Source organism: Leiobunum rupestre, chromosome 4 (assembly GCF_980474605.1).
Source record: "Leiobunum rupestre chromosome 4, qqLeiRupe1.1.hap1, whole genome shotgun sequence".
Taxonomy (NCBI): domain Eukaryota; kingdom Metazoa; phylum Arthropoda; class Arachnida; order Opiliones; family Sclerosomatidae; genus Leiobunum; species Leiobunum rupestre.
The window spans coordinates 59,984,356-60,001,466 of record NC_143387.1 but is presented as its reverse complement, the minus strand read 5'-3'; the positions used below and the strand labels follow the sequence as shown (position 1 = coordinate 60,001,466).

Below are 17,111 nucleotides of genomic sequence, written 5' to 3'. Positions count from 1 at the left end.
CAGGCGAGTGTTCTACCACAGAACCACTGTTCGTGATAGATGTCAACAGAATAAACGACGGTTCATGATATGCAAACTTTTAATTTAAAATCATATTTACAGGAGACGAACAGGAATCAAAACTAACGCCTTTTTGAGATTTACAACGGTTTTTATACAGAATTTAAAAAATGTAATATTGATTAAGAAATGCTAATATCTGATTGATAAGCGTTAAAAACAAATATGATATAAGACAAACAAGAAGTCACGTACGCCCAAACATCCCGCCCACCTTAAAATGTGAATTTTAAAGTTAAGGCTCCAACGGAAGTTGACACAGTTTGGTGACCGGTCGTTGCAATTCCCTGTCCGTAGTCTTGACCGTGACGACGCGAACAAGTTGATCGGCCCCTGGATGGATTTTAATGATTCTAGCCATCTTCCATTTGGTTGGCGGTAACTCCTCCTTAAGTAGTACCAAATCTCCAATTTCTAGATTGCGAGTACTCTTCGTCCATTTTGGACGTTGTTGGAGTCGTGACAGGTACTCGGCTTGCCAACGTCGCCAAAAGTGTTGTAATATCTGTTGTCCGAGCTGCCATCGGGAGAGACGGTTGATGTTGGTTGAAGTGAAATCGGGTTCTGGTATGGACGTCAAGGAGTCCCCAATCAGAAAATGTCCTGGTGTCAAGACTGCTAAGTCGGCTGGATCTGATGTCATTGGAGTCAGGGGACGGGAGTTTAGACATGCTTCTACTTGACATAGTAGTGTCTGCATCTCTTCGAACGTCAGTCGTGTCTCCCCGATGACTCTCTTCAGGTGATATTTCACTGATTTCACGCCCGCTTCCCAGAGGCCACCAAAATGCGGAGCTGCCGGGGGGTTGAAATGCCAGATGGTTCCTTCGTCGCTCATCCATTGCGCTATGGTCTGGTCTTTGGTGTTAGTTGAGACAATTCGTATAAATTCCTTAAGTTCCTTGTTGGCTCCAACGAAGTTCGTCCCGCAATCGCTATAGACGTCGGTGCATTTGCCTCGACGGGAGACGAAACGTTTGAAGGCTGCCAAGAATGCAGCAGTAGTCATGTCGCTGACCAGTTCGAGGTGCAGTGCACGGGTCGAGAAACAGGCGAATATGGCGATATAGCCTTTGAATGATCGGCATCCTCGTCCCTTCATGACTTTCAGATTGAACGGACCGGCGTAGTCGACTCCACTTTTGAGGAACGCTCGTCCGGGGTTGACTCTAGGAGCTGGTAGATTGCCCATAAGTTGAGTGATGGTTTTTGCCTGTTGTCGGACACATCTCAAACACCTTCGGAAATGAAAGCGAACAGCATCACGAAGCCCCATGATCCAGAACTTCGATTGTAAGGACGCCATCATTAGTTGCGGCCCTCCATGTAGTGTTTTGGCATGTTCGTTGTTGATGATGAGATCAGTGAATGTACTTTTTCGTGGCAGGATGACTGGGTGAATTTGATCGATTGAGATTTTCGCATGTCGGATTCGTCCGCCAACTCTAAGGACACCGGCTGCGTCCAAGAATGGTGTCAGCCCCAGAATTTTGCTTTTTGTTGGTAGAGGTTTTTTATCTTCCAGATGTCGGATTTCTGCTCCGAAGTGAGCCGATTGAGTGACTTTTATCCAATGATTGAATGCGCGATCGTTCTCTTCCTTCGTTAACGGGCCCAGTTCTCTTGATTCCGGCAAGGTTCGGCTGTTGCGAAGATAACGTTGAATGTACCCGGTAACGTGAAGGAGCTTCGTTAATGATGAATATCGTTCTAAGAGACTGGTATCGCTCTTGGAATGCACAGCGATGACTGGTTTGATTCGCTCCTCAATTCTGCATTCGGGATACTCTTTAATGGGTGATTCATCGGTGTTGATTGGTTCAGTTTGTAGCCAGTTTGGACCATGCCACCATAGAGGGTGCGTTAGAAGTTCCTTGGCGTCAATGCCACGTGAGGCACAATCCGCGGGGTTGAGTTTACCCGAAACGTGATGCCACTGGATAACGGGTCGTATGTTTTGAACTTCTGACACCCGGTTTGCGATGAATGTCTTCCATCGTTGAGGATGTGAGGCCAGCCAGGACAGTACGATGCGACTGTCGCTCCATCCATGAACTTCTGATATGGTGCTTCGTAGAGACTGTTGTACGAGCGTGATAAGTCGTGCGAGAAGGACTGTAGCGCATAGTTCTAGTCTAGGTAACGTAATTTGTCGAAGAGGAGAAATTCTGGTCTTGGCGACGATCAATTGAACCGAGACCAGTCCGGCTTCATCAATAGTTTTCAAATAAACCGCCGCCGCATACGCCTTTTCCGACGCATCGCAGAAGCCATGTAAGCTCAAGTTTGAGGCTTGAGGTTGACTGATGAAGCGCTGGATTCGGATATCTTCAATGCCGGTTAGATCTTTTCGGAAGGTATGCCATTTGTGAACGATCGTCGATGGTAACTCTTCATCCCAGGTAACCTTGATTTGCCACATCTCTTGCAGCAGGATTTTCGCTCGGATCAGGATTGGAGACAAGAGACCTAAGGGATCGAAAACCTTGGCGGTATCAGACAGGATGGTGCGTTTAGTAACGACTTCTCTGGAATTCGGTGATGTAAGAACAAATGAGAGGACGTCTATTGCCGGTTTCCATTGTAGGCCCAAGGTTGGGATTGATTCGGCGTTGTTGATATTTAAGGGAACCAGGATTTCCCTCTGCTCCAAAGGTATTATTTCCATGACGCCTGGATCGTTTGACGCCCATTTCCGCAATGGAAGTCCTGCTTCGCTCGTGGCTTGACTGAGCTGTTGTTGTAGTTTTATGGCGCTGATTGTATTGGTTGCGCCTGAAAGGAGATCGTCCATGTAGAAATCGTCCTTGAGGACTTGAGAAGCCAACGGATACTTGGACTCTACGTCTTTAGATAACTGTTGTAAGACCTTAGTAGCCAAATAGGGTGCTGACGCTGTCCCGTATGTCACCGTACGTAGTTGATAATCTTTGATCGGATCTTCCTTTCGATGTCTCCATAGTATTCGTTGGTAGCGGAGGTCTTCGTTGTGAATTAAGATTTGGCGATACATTTTCTCGATATCGGCCATTAGTGCGACTGCGTGGCTTCGAAATCTGATGAGTAGGTTTACGAGATCTGACTGTAGTTTTGGACCTACGAGGAGGATGTTGTTCAAAGAGACTCCGTTGGAGGTTTTAGAGGACCCGTCAAATACGACTCTTAGTTTTGTTGTCGAACTTGATTCCTTGAAGACTGCATGGTGCGGTAAATAGTAGGTGTTATCTGCGAGTCTGCTTTCAGTGGAAACGAGCTCCATGTGACGCAACTGGATATATTCTTCCATGAATCTTCGGTATTTCTCGTAGTTCAACGGATTAGCTTCTAAACGGCGTTCGACGTATTTGAATCTTCGTAATGCTATACTCCTAGATTCACCGAGCGGCTCGGGACCCTCCTTGATTGGAAGTCTGACAACGAACCGTCCACTAGCGTTTCGGCTGAATGTGTCTTCAAATTTCTGTTCGCACTGGATCTCGGTAGATGTGAAATTGGACTGATCTGCTAGTTCTTCGATTTCCCAGAACCTGGCAAGTTGGGTTTCAAGCTGGCAATTATGAACTTTAATTGACGATGTGGTACTGTTCCGGTCTTGGGTTCCGGTGGTACCCGCTACCACCCAACCAAAGACGGTCTTGAACGCTCCAGGTACTCCAGATCTTCCCATTAGTTTACCATCTCGAATGAGGTCTAGGAAAACGTTTGCTCCAAGCAGTATATCGACTGAGCCTGGAATGTTGAACGTTGGATCTGCAAGTTGTAGTTGCTTGATGCGCGACCAGTTGCGAGTATTGACGGCGAAATTCGGAAGCCTTTCCGTGACGTCTTTAAGGATCAGGACTTCAATTGTTGCCTTGAAGGTGGGATCGCTACTGGAACTGATGGACAGCGTTGCGCCTCCTCTAGATTGGCTGAGACTGGTCGCACCAATTCCACCTATCATCAGGGTCTGGTGAGTTCGTCTGACTTGTAACTTTTGCATGAACTGTTCGGAAATAAAACTCGCTTGCGAGCCAGAGTCGATCAGCGCTCTACTTGGCCAGATGGAACCGTTACCACCCCGGACCTGAATGATTGCTGTCGGCAGTAGAACTTGAGAAGGCTCGATATGCTGGCGGGATACATGTGCAAGGACTTCGCTTCTCGAGTTTTCACGGGACGTGGAGTTCATCTCTTGCGAATCTTGATGCAAAAGAGTGTTATGCCTCGCCTTGCATTTTCGACAATTACCGGATTTGCAGTCGTGGCTGACGTGGTCGTTTCTTAGGCAGTTGAAGCAAAGCGAGTGCGATTTGACTAAATTCCATCGAACTTCATGCGTAGCCTTCAGCAAGGATGGGCATTTGAATGTGGGGTGCGAGTCAGTGCAGATCGAGCATGCGTTGTCTCGTATGGAACCGTGATGTGATACCGGATATTTCCTGGGAAATGGCGTTGATGCTTGCTTGCTTCTGGTTTCTCTCGATGTGGATTGGGAAGCGGCCAAGGCTCGAGCTCTCTGTTCGAGAAACGTGGTTAATTCCTCATACGTAGGTCTCGTAGTACCTGTCAGCGATAGCTCCCATTGTCTTCTAGACTCGTTATCGAGTTTTTCTCCAATTACATAAATGAGTATGGCATTCCAGTGTTGGACGGGTTCTTGCAGAACTTTCAGAGAGCGAATACACTCTGCCGTCGTGTCAATCAAGCGTCTTAGCGAAGCTGCTGATTCGTCTCTGACAGAAGCTTGATTAAGTAGCCGTTTGATGTGAGCGTTAACGATCTCTCGAGTGTTGTTGAACCGATTGAGAAGAATATCCCATGCCTCGCCGTAGTTTCCATCCGTGACTGGGATCGCGTGGATAAGCATAGCTGCCTCACCGCGTAGAGATGTTTTGAGGTACTGAAACTTCTGGGCACTTGATAGAGTTCCATTGTTATGAACCGTGGCTGTAAAGAGGTCATGGAACGGGAACCAGTCTATGTAGTTTCCTCCGAAGACTGGAAGCTCTAGTTTCGGTAGCTTAATATCAGCTGTCGGTAGACTACTTGGTACGGTTGGCACTTGAATATTGAGCGTGTCGAAGAATATAACTATGTTTTCCATACGGGTGACGAGAGCATTGTACTCTGCTTCGTGCGCATTGAAGTCATCTACTGGGCAGTTGGTACTGATGTACTGTTGAACTGTTTCCAAATCGGCGGCTAATGCATCGGCTTTCTTTTTGTACGTTGCCACTGCGACTGGTGTGATGGGCATGGTGGCATGATTCGTGATGACCGCCTCGAACCTGGTAATCTGACCCTTGATCGATCGTCTGCGAGCTGTATGATGATCCATACCGATTGATAATGGAAGTTACGCACTTGAATCGGACTCTGAATGGTGACACTACTTCCCACGAAGACTGGATACTGGTAACGGCAAGGAATTGGAAACCTCAACTAATTACCGCGACTGTATCCGGCTCGACGGACCAAAAATATGTTCGTGATAGATGTCAACAGAATAAACGACGGTTCATGATATGCAAACTTTTAATTTAAAATCATATTTACAGGAGATGAACAGGAATCAAAACTAACGCCTTTTTGAGATTTACAACGGTTTTTATACAGAATTTAAAAAATGTAATATTGATTAAGAAATGCTAATATCTGATTGATAAGCGTTAAAAACAAATATGATATAAGACAAACAAGAAGTCACGTACGCCCAAACAACCACCAACAAATATTACGCTCCAATGATATTTCGGAAAACAGCTTTGGCGAAAGTCCGTTTTCCTTTACGCTTTTATAAACGTATTAAAGTCAATTTATTCTATAATATTTTTAATATTTATAAATTAAATAAATAATTATTTTTTATTTATTTTAATATAAAATACGGTCGTGGCCAGAAATCGAACCCTGGTCATATTTTTAGCAGGCGGATTGCTTACCGCGGATCCATTGACTTTCCCTTACCGCTGTATTGAAAGTATATATTATTTGTCCCAGAACATACAACAGACGGCTTTCCAAATAAATCGTTCAGTAACTTCATACGTTGCGGAGCGGTTTTTTCTTAGAAACCAGATTCTCGCTGATGAGCGTAAGGGCGAGGAGGAAACGCGCCTTTTGACGTCACAAGCTGATGAGAAAGAGAGAGGAGGATGCCCGGCTCGAAATGAGCGGAGCGACAACACCTCTTGTGACGTAGAGCGCGCCTGCGCAGTTCGCATTTCTCTCTTTGTCGAAATAAGCGGAGCGAAAACCATACATCTTGTGACGTAGAGCGCGCCTGCGCAGTTCGCATTTTCTCTCTTTCGAAATAAGCGGAGCGACAACACCTCTTGTGACGTACATCGCGCCTGCGCAGTTCGCATTTCTCTCTTTCGAAATAAGCGGAGCGACAACACCTCTTGTGACGTAGAGCGCGCCTGCGCAGTTGGCATTTTCTCTCTTTCGAAATAAGCGGAGCGACAACACCTCTTGTGACGTAGAGCGCGCCTGCGCAGTTGGCATTTTCTCTCTTTCGAAATAAGCGGAGCGACAACACCTCTTGTGACGTAGAGCGCGCCTGCGCAGTTGGCATTTTCTCTCTTTCGAAATAAGCGGAGCGACAACACCTCTTGTGACGTAGAGCGCGCCTGCGCAGTTGGCATTTTCTCTCTTTCGAAATAAGCGGAGCGACAACACCTCTTGTGACGTAGAGCGCGCCTGCGCAGTTGGCATTTTCTCTCTTTCGAAATAAGCGGAGCGACAACACCTCTTGTGACGTAGAGCGCGCCTGCGCAGTTGGCATTTTCTCTCTTTCGAAATAAGCGGAGCGACAACACCTCTTGTGACGTAGAGCGCGCCTGCGCAGTTGGCATTTTCTCTCTTTCGAAATAAGCGGAGCGACAACACCTCTTGTGACGTAGAGCGCGCCTGCGCAGTTGGCATTTTCTCTCTTTCGAAATAAGCGGAGCGACAACACCTCTTGTGGCGTAGAGCGCGCCTGCGCAGTTCGCATTTCTCTCTTTCGAAATAAGCGGAGCGACAACACCTCTTGTGGCGTAGAGCGCGCCTGCGCAGTTCGCATTTCTCTCTTTCGAAATAAGCGGAGCGACAACACCTCTTGTGGCGTAGAGCGCGCCTGCGCAGTTCGCATTTCTCTCTTTCGAAATAAGCGGAGCGACAACACCTCTTGTGGCGTAGAGCGCGCCTGCGCAGTTCGCATTTCTCTCTTTCGAAATAAGCGGAGCGACAACACCTCTTGTGGCGTAGAGCGCGCCTGCGCAGTTCGCATTTCTCTCTTTCGAAATAAGCGGAGCGACAACACCTCTTGTGACGTAGAGCGCGCCTGCGCAGTTGGCATTTTCTCTCTTTCGAAATAAGCGGAGCGACAACACCTCTTGTGACGTAGAGCGCGCCTGCGCAGTTGGCATTTTCTCTCTTTCGAAATAAGCGGAGCGACAACACCTCTTGTGGCGTAGAGCGCGCCTGCGCAGTTCGCATTTCTCTCTTTCGAAATAAGCGGAGCGACAACACCTCTTGTGGCGTAGAGCGCGCCTGCGCAGTTCGCATTTCTCTCTTTCGAAATAAGCGGAGCGACAACACCTCTTGTGGCGTAGAGCGCGCCTGCGCAGTTCGCATTTCTCTCTTTCGAAATAAGCGGAGCGACAACACCTCTTGTGACGTAGAGCGCGCCTGCGCAGTTGGCATTTTCTCTCTTTCGAAATAAGCGGAGCGACAACACCTCTTGTGACGTAGAGCGCGCCTGCGCAGTTGGCATTTTCTCTCTTTCGAAATAAGCGGAGCGACAACACCTCTTGTGGCGTAGAGCGCGCCTGCGCAGTTCGCATTTCTCTCTTTCGAAATAAGCGGAGCGACAACACCTCTTGTGACGTAGAGCGCGCCTGCGCAGTTGGCATTTTCTCTCTTTCGAAATAAGCGGAGCGACAACACCTCTTGTGGCGTAGAGCGCGCCTGCGCAGTTCGCATTTCTCTCTTTCGAAATAAGCGGAGCGACAACACCTCTTGTGGCGTAGAGCGCGCCTGCGCAGTTCGCATTTCTCTCTTTCGAAATAAGCGGAGCGACAACACCTCTTGTGGCGTAGAGCGCGCCTGCGCAGTTCGCATTTCTCTCTTTCGAAATAAGTGGAGCGACAACACCCCTTGTGACGTAGAGCGCGCCTGTGCAGTTCGCATTTCTCTCTTTCGAAATAAGTGGAGCGACAACACCCCTTGTGGCGTAGAGCGCGCCTGCGCAGTTCGCATTTCTCTCTTTCGAAATAAGTGGAGCGACAACACCTCTTGTGGCGTAGAGCGCGCCTGTGCAGTTCGCATTTCTCTCTTTCGAAATAAGTGGAGCGACAACACCCCTTGTGACGTAGAGCGCACCTGCGCAGTTCGCATTTCTCTCTTTCGAAATAAGCGGAGCGACAACACCTCTTGTGACGTACATCTCGCCTGCGCAGTTCGAAGGTTTCCCCCTCCTCGGCACATGACGGTAAATAAGCCACGTGGACAATGTCGTCGGTGAACAATGGCACATAGTAGAGATGGCGGGCGCGCATTTCTCGTCATAATCGGCCCTGATACGTGCAGTGGCCGTCAGCGGTAATTCGAGAGGGAAGGCGCCCAGTCACCGTGACCGAGAACTCGCCGACATTGCGCGCCACCAAACGGACATAATTTCGCCGAAGTAGGAGGAGGGGTCAGGGTGGAAAACGTTCCCTGATTCGATTCGCGTACGTTTTAACCAGCATACAATTCTCTACATCCAATACGCGATACAAACCACCGAAAATCGATATACCCCGAAGTCCTAAGCCGAATTTCCCATTCCGCGCTTGCAATAAAAACCAAAAACAAGCCGTCCCCCGTATCAAACGCCACTCCAATCCAATCACCCACTCCGAGGCGGCACACCCCGGTTCCGGTAAAGGATCTTTTAAAGGAAAAGACGCCTCTTGAGCCAGGTTCACACTTACCCCTAAAATCGCTTGGTTTTATATAACAAAACCAGCGTGAGAAATCGCTTCGTGTTGGTTCGGGAGGCAACTCGTCCAAGTCGGTTCGCTTAAGCCACGTTCACACTAGAGCCTAAAACCCAGTTTAGGTCGGTTTGAATGCCAGTTTTGACCGCCTACGATAATTTTTAGTTCACACGTGCGAAATCGCTTCACCCCGGTGGGCCCGGTTCGCTTATAGCCAAGGCTTAACACCATTTCAAATTATGACTAGAATTTTGAAAATACTAAAATATATCCCAAAACAATTAGTTACTCATGTTTACTATACATACAGTAATATTATTGGACATTATTTAGAATTTTATTCCCATTATTTTGGAAATTACGAGCAATTTTACTTGCCCGCCTTATCGTTCTGAAAGCGATTCTAAGCGAACCGACTTGGACAAGTTGCTTCCCGAACCAACACGAAGCGATTTCTCATGCTGGTTTCGAAAACTAGTTATCTAAACGAAGCGATTTAAGGGGTAAATGTGAACGCGGCTTTAGAATCGCTTTCAAAACGACAAGGCGGGGAAGTCAAATTGCTCGTATTTTCAAAAATAATGGGAATAAAATTATAAATAATGCCAAATAATATTACCGTATGTAGAGTAAGCGCGATTAACTAATGGTTTTGGGATACATTTTAGTATTTTCCAAATTCTGGTCATAATTTAAAATGACGTTAAGCCTTGGCTATAAGCGAACCGGGGTGAAGCGATTTCGCATGTGTGAACCAAGAATTATCGTCGGCGGTCAAAACTGGCATTCAAACCAACCTACACAGGGTTTTAAGCTCTAGTGTGACCAAGGACAGTAGATACAGGGACGAGAAAGCAGGAAAAAAAAAATTCGATTTTAAAAGTCTTCATATTCACGGGGAGTTAGATGTAAACAAACCGCGGCCATTGTTAAGACGTGGTTCACCATGGACAGTATTATTGTAGTTAGTTTTTAACATTTTGATGTTAAATTAAAAATAAAACTACGAGCGTAAATAAAAAAATGCCCATTTGTTTTGAACACTTAAGCCTCGTCCAGAACCGCTAAAATTAGGTGACCGCCTTTTTTTTGTTTACAACTAACTCTCCTCGCGTTTAGATCGTTTTAGGTGATATATTCCAACAGAGGCCGCCAATACACTTTCTCGTCCCTGTATCTACTGTCCTTGGTGTGACCGCGGCTTTAGAAACAGAGGAAAAGAGATCGAAGATGAAATAGAACGGGGTTTTTTCAATTCCACAAAGCTTTCGGTCGTGATTAAAAAAGAGGTACCACTAAAAAGGAAGTATTCAACCCGAGAGAGAGAGAGCCGGCGTATAAATTGAATAAAAGAGGGATTGGAGATCATTAGAGGCAGGGATGGCGGAGAGGGGAGCACCGAGAGCTTAGAGATGGAAGACGCTGGAACGGGCATCGATCGGCGAACGTGACCTTCCCAGGGGCCAAGGACGGCCCCATCTCTTTCTGGTTGGGTTGAACCAAAATGATCGGCGCAGACTCTCGTACTCGTCATAAGAGTCACTTAGTAACTATTCCAATCGGGGTTCAACTACAGTCGGAAAGACACGGGAAATTAGGAATGGATGGCCTTAAAAAAACACGTACTCGGGGACCCGTTAATGGGATATTCTTAAAGACCAGTCGTTGAAGGGGAAAGAACCTTTTGATTCGTGTTGAAGCAAATAGGTTGGGATTGTCGGGTAAATACAAAAACAATTGCGAGGGGCGAATTTAATTTGACCTTGCCTTCAAAATAATAGAAAGTGTTGGGTTCAAATGAGAAGACTTTACAAAGTACATAGACTGTATTCTTGAATTTTAAAATTTTGTTCCATGGTTCTATTTCAATTTGTTATAATGATTTATAATAAAAAGTACTGCTACTTCATGTAATTTAAAAAAATGATTTTATTAAAATAAAATGATCGGGAGCTTTCGGACCGTAGTCCTTCGTCAGCCGCTACAATATTCTGATTGAATGTAATTTAATCGGTTAAATTATCGACTTAATGACGAAATTATTCCATTGCAACGTGTTTCAGAGAATTTGTCCGGGTGGCAAAAGTTAATTTACAGGATCCCCACTCAAATCTTCATTTTTTATAGAAAAATAGGATTATATTTCTAAAAAACAATTTAAGACTTTATAGCAGGGTTGCCACAGTTTTTTCACAAACAAATTCCCTGACTTTTAGAGTTTTTCCCTAACCATCTCCGGAGATTTTCCCTGACTTATTTTGTGCCAAGATTAGGTATTTTATAACCTATATTTTAGTAAAATTTCCTATTTGCAACCAAAATTAAATTCCCTGACTTTTACAGGGAATCCTAAGGATTTGTGTGTATTAGTCTCACGTACAGTGTAGCCGATGCCGATGCCGCCGTGTCGCGCATATCTCTTCAACGGTTAAGGCTAGAAGAGTCAATGATATCTCGTTCAAATGTACATACATCGCCATTGATAGCCTTTCATAAAGTTTTCAAATCGGAGCCCAAGAAGTTGGGCATTTGCCCAATTTACTATTTTCGGTTATTTCGCTTTATGTGGTAGATATTTTATTTACAATTAAGTCCGATAACGTTAAAAAAATATTATTGGATAGGTTAGGATTCAGCGGACCTACAACTTCGGTTATATCAGTAAATATTAAATTCAAGTATAGTTTTCAGGGTAATTTACGGGACCCCAATTTTCGTGGTTTTATATTTTGGCCTAAAAATCGACATACAGTTCCTTAATTTAAGTCCGATTTTCATGAAAGTTATATTTTTAAATAGCTGTGGTTTCCATATAACCTAGAGTTGCAAATACGTTCCTTAATTTTAATTCTAAGTAAGGTTTTTTGGGCATCGTATACGGACCCCCGCAATTTCCAACATTGTAAATCTGCGTGTTTATAGAGGTCTACGCGCCCGTTTCCCTCTGGCGTTTTTCAAGGCCGTTCAGAGTGCGCCGCGCTTTCAACGTATGACCAGAAGTTACAATTAAGTATGACACTGATCGACCTAGTCTTCGGCGTATGACCAGAAAAAATAAGTGTGACACTCAACGGCTGACTAGTACTAGTAGTAGCAAATAAGTGTGATCAGAAGTAAAAAATAAGAGTAACACTGATCGAAGGAATCTTCGATGCTTTCAAAGTATGACTAGAAGTAACAAATAAGTGTAAATTTGTATATATGTGTGACCGTGGATATATATTGGTTGTGATACCGGCGTTGCAGGTTGCTGTGAATAGCTCAAACAAACTTAACACATTAGAAGGATTGTGTGTATTCTGACCGTCGTACGTCTTCGCATACCCATATTCAAATTCCCTGACCTTTCAAGGAATTCCAGGTTCTCCAGGTACCGTGGCAACCCTGTATAGGATTATTTTTCAAAATTATAGGATTTTATAGGATGCTATTTAATTTACTAACTTAATGCATTAAAAAACAAAATCTATATATAGTGAAATAAATCTTTGATTTTCCCCAAAAAAATAGAAACTAAACAAAAATATACTAGTAGCTAACCATGTTAAAAATAACAAAATTACAGACTAGAATGACTTTGTATAGGAATTTATCCTTTAGCTAGATCTAGCAATTTAACTGAATGGCGGTTTTTGAAATGGGCAAAATATGAAAATTATAGGATTTTTTAGGGATTTTGCTAAAAATATACGATGTTATAGGACATTTTTGAAAATATAGGATGTTATAGGACATTTTTGAAAATATAGGATGTTATAGGACATTTTTGAAAATATAGGATGTTATAGGACCTTTTTTAAAATATAGGATGTTATAGGACATTTTTGAAAATATAGGATGTTATAGGACCTTTTTGAAAATATAGAATGTTATAGGACCTTTTAGAAAATATAGGATGTTATAGGACATTTTTGAAAATATAGGACGTTTTAGGACCTTTTTGAAGATATAGGACGTTATAGGACATTTTTGAAAATATAGGACGTTATAGGATCTTTTTGAAAATATAGAATGTTATAGGACCTTTTTGAAAATCTAGAATGTTATAGGACCTTTTTGAAAATATAGGATGTTATAGGACCTTTTTGAAAATATAGGATGTTATAGGGCCTTTTTGAAAATATAGGACTTTATAGGATCTTTTTGAAAATATAGGATGTTATAGGACCTTTTTGAAAATATAGGATGTTATAGGACCTTTTTGAAAATATAGGATGTTATAGGACCTTTTTGAAAATATAGGATGTTATAGGAATTATAGGACCTCTGGGGGCCCTGACTACTGCGACTGCGACTTAGTCGGTGTCAATTTACGTTTCTAAATACCGTAATTTCAGGTCCATATTTACCGCCATACGGTAGACGAAAAACACGGGAAAATCTAAACGGACTTATTCAGACCCCTTCAGCACGTCTTCAGCGAGTGCAGCTGGCACCAGAATGGAGAATCATTTCTGATAAAAATCGCCTACTTTAGCAAATTTGTATATACGAGGTTCATTACATATTAATATTATCATATGTAACATAATTACTCATAAGTGTGCCAGAAAGAACCTTTTCTCAATGAGACCTTGTTGCAAGGATATGACGTAATTGACGTCACTTCCCTGTCGATGACGGATTTATCGTAATCAAAACTAGTTCTGGCGGGGAGGGAAGGAAGTGAAAACCAAATTTACGCGACGTTAGTCCGTATTTTCTTTGGTGGCTGTGAAACCAAGGATCCTATATGTTAGAAGGATAGGTAGAAATCCGGCCAGCCCGTGTTTTCAAAAAGCCGGCAGCGCCGTCGATATTAAGAGAGCCTCTAAACGTGGGACGTCTTGTTTCTATTCCCTCAAGGACAAATTTTGGCGGTGCTTCCTCCATGTTTTGTCCTTGACGGAATCTAAAGACGGATTCTCTATCGCGCATGACCCACCGACGGCGCTGCCATTTTTCGTCACTCGCTTCATATCCTTCTAATATATAGGATCCTTGGTGAAACAAGATATCATTTAAATTTTTAATACAGAGATGTTAAACAGAGGCACACTTACGAGTAATTACGTTACATATGATATTATCCGTCTATGGAGTCTGTATTACGGGCGAGAGAGGCAAAAGAGAGATCTGAATTATTATAGAAAACCCGGATGCAGTTTATAAATCGCATTTTTTGGCATCGCGCCCTGCAGATGTGCTTCATCCGTTTTTAAAAAAATTAACCCCCCCCCCCTCGTCGCGTCCTGCAGGAGAAAGACGGTTTACAACCACTCCCAAACGTATAACCCCCAAGTACGGTTTGTAGTCTAAAATCTAATAGGGAATTGCGACGAGCCTCTACGGTGTGGACGTCGGACCAAGTGCGAATATCAGTAAAACGGTCGGAGGTGGGTGTCATTGGCGACTACAATTTTCTGCTCGACGAAGTTCGATTCCTTCAGATCCTTCCGTCCGCGCGGACACAGATTAAAAATAAAAGAGAGCCTCGACCTTTGTAATTAACGCCGTCCCGGGGAAGGTTGGAACTTGCACTAGACACTCATTTGAGGGCTTTCAAATAGTCCATTTGATAGAGACTAATTTGGAAACACTAATTTTAAAGCAACGTACTGGAAATTAAATATATTAGGTAATATTATATTTTCCAGTGTACAGTGTGATGCGCGAATCCTCATACATTTTTTAAACCTCGCTTTCAACCATCTACTAAAAATTGTCACACTTTCAACAATCTACTCAAATTGTCAGACTTTCAACAATTTACTAAAATTGTCAGACTTTCAACAATTTACTAAAATTGTCAGACTTTCAACGTCCTACTAAATTTGTCACACTTTCAACAATCTACTAAACTTCTAAGACCCCAATAATTTTCAATAATTTCAACAATTTCCCGAAATCGACAATATCATAGAATTCTAAGATTCGATAATTTTCAACAATTGTCAGATTCGATAATTTTTAACAATTGTCAGACTCAAGAATTATCAATAATTTTATCAGATTTTTCTAAAATCATCAGACTTGAAAATTTCTTCGACTAATCCAAAACGTCCGCAGACGTTTCCCATAATAGTAAAATTTTTAATTTTATGGAAAAATTAAATGCGGTAAAATTCCGGAAAAGTTTCGACAAATCGGAAAAATAAAAAATTTAAACATATTACGTTTTTAATGTTTTTATTCTAGACTTTCGGATTCGACAAAATGAGGCGAAAATGCCGCGAAATTCAAACTGCCGAACAGTATTAGGCTAATCATGAAATGAAAACCTTTTTATTCCCGGAAAAATACGGAAATTTTCCGACTTACAACACTATTTCGCAATGCGCGGAAAACAAAAATGAATACAAGAAAATAGTGTTGTAAGTCGAAAAATTTCCCGCTCGAAAAAATTTCCGGAAAATGACCGAGGCCTTTTTTCCGAAACATTTTCCGTATTTTTCCGAAAAAAATAAAAAAAGTTTGCAATCCAGGATTAGTCTAATATATTGTTTGCAAATTTAAATAAAGCGGAATTTTCTCCTCATTTTTTCGAATCTGAAAGTAAAACTAAACCTCTAGACTAGTTTAAACTGATTAACAATGTAACGCTATTAATGTTTTGTAGTATGTTTACTGATATTAGACATTTTATATCGATAAAAAGTTAAACACATTAAAAACCCTTAAAAGGTAATTTATGTTTCAAATTTTTATTTTTCCGATTTGCGGAAAATTTTCTGGAAAATTTTCCGCATTTTATTTTTCCGGAAAATTAACAACACTACAAGAAAACGAATATATTAATGCTGTACAAAAGTTTAAAATAAAATGACTATAGCCCAACTAAAAATCAACGAACCCAGGAAAGAGCCCATACGCGTTAAATCGCATTAAGAATTAACTTTCAATCGCCCGTAACAGTAAAATGAAATCGCTTTGGAAAATCAGACAGTTTATATATCGGTTTACCACATAGCGATTTACATCAAAGATAACGGGACCTAAAATAGAAATCCCTAGTCATAACATTGGAGTTTTACCATCCCCCCCCTCCAAAGCCATTGTTTTGAGTCGATAGGCAACACGGTCTTAGGAAGGGACTAGACTTAAATTATCCCGAGTTCTATCGTAACAACCCTCCCCCTCAAATTCCATTGTTGTCATTACGGGAAGGGGGATGTCAAAATCAATTAAAAACCCCTTAATTGAAGCTATACGGGGGGTGGGGGGACTGCCACGAAGGGAAATAAATTAATATAATTACAAAGGTTTGGTCGGCACTCTAATCCCTTTTAATTCTATCTCGAAGGACATAATTAATACCTGTACAAGCCATAATTGATTTCTGTTCACCGTTATTAAAAATCAACGTAATTATAAACACATGTGGTCGTACGGTATGTAATGCAAACATGCCCGTAATTATAAAAACTGCGTGATTTGAGGAGGCCTACCAAAAAATTTTTTTTTTCAAGCGTTAAAAGGATTGTCAGATCATAAGTAACATATTAGTCATAAGTATGACACTTTCTATAGTTAAAATGTAAATTTTTTTACCAAACTTTTTCCCAATACTGACACTCTCATCCAGCTCTGTACTATAAATAACTATGAAAATCAGTTCGGCGATAATAATATCGCACTTATACTTCTTAGGTTACTTATGGTCAGACCCACATTTAAAGGGGTTTATTGGGGTTAAATCGTGAAATTGACGTCTGCGGGCTGGAGGATAGGTTGAACTTTAACCCCACGCGCCAGCTGACCCCAAACGATTCCACTTGACACTGTAGGGAACCCTGGCGTGAGTAAATTGGCTCGTACAATTCTTTAAGCGGATTAAAGTAGTAAGTGTCTAACTGGCGTATTATAGCTACCATAGAGAGAACTTCCAATATTCCTACTTTTAATCCATAGTTACCTAACAGGTGATTACGCCAGCTGCTAAATTTTACAAATAACACCTGGATTATATTTTTTGCTTCTTCACTACAATGTAAAAAAAAAAGATAAATAAACCAAACCTTAGGTGTTATGTTGGATAAATTGAAAGAAATGTTTTCCACGTTATATTATATCACTATAAAATGACTTTAGCACGTAGAGGAGGGTTTGGGATTTTGGATAAGA

General features: G+C 42.6%; 1 protein-coding gene across 1 annotated transcript; it reads right to left on the bottom strand.

Annotated features, from left to right (window-relative positions):
- Positions 1-295: 295 nt before the first annotated feature.
- LOC149948563 (uncharacterized) lies at positions 296-5,380 on the bottom strand. The gene has a single exon (XM_090171112.1). It carries the CDS (start codon positions 5,378-5,380, stop codon positions 296-298), a length of 5,085 nt encoding a protein of 1,694 aa, XP_090027238.1.
- Between the last annotated feature and the right edge of the window lie 11,731 nt (positions 5,381-17,111).

Coding starts and splice junctions, on each gene's coding strand:
- LOC149948563 (XM_090171112.1), bottom strand. CDS start 5,380: ATGGATCATCATACAGCTCGCAGACGATCGATCAAGGGTCAGATTACC.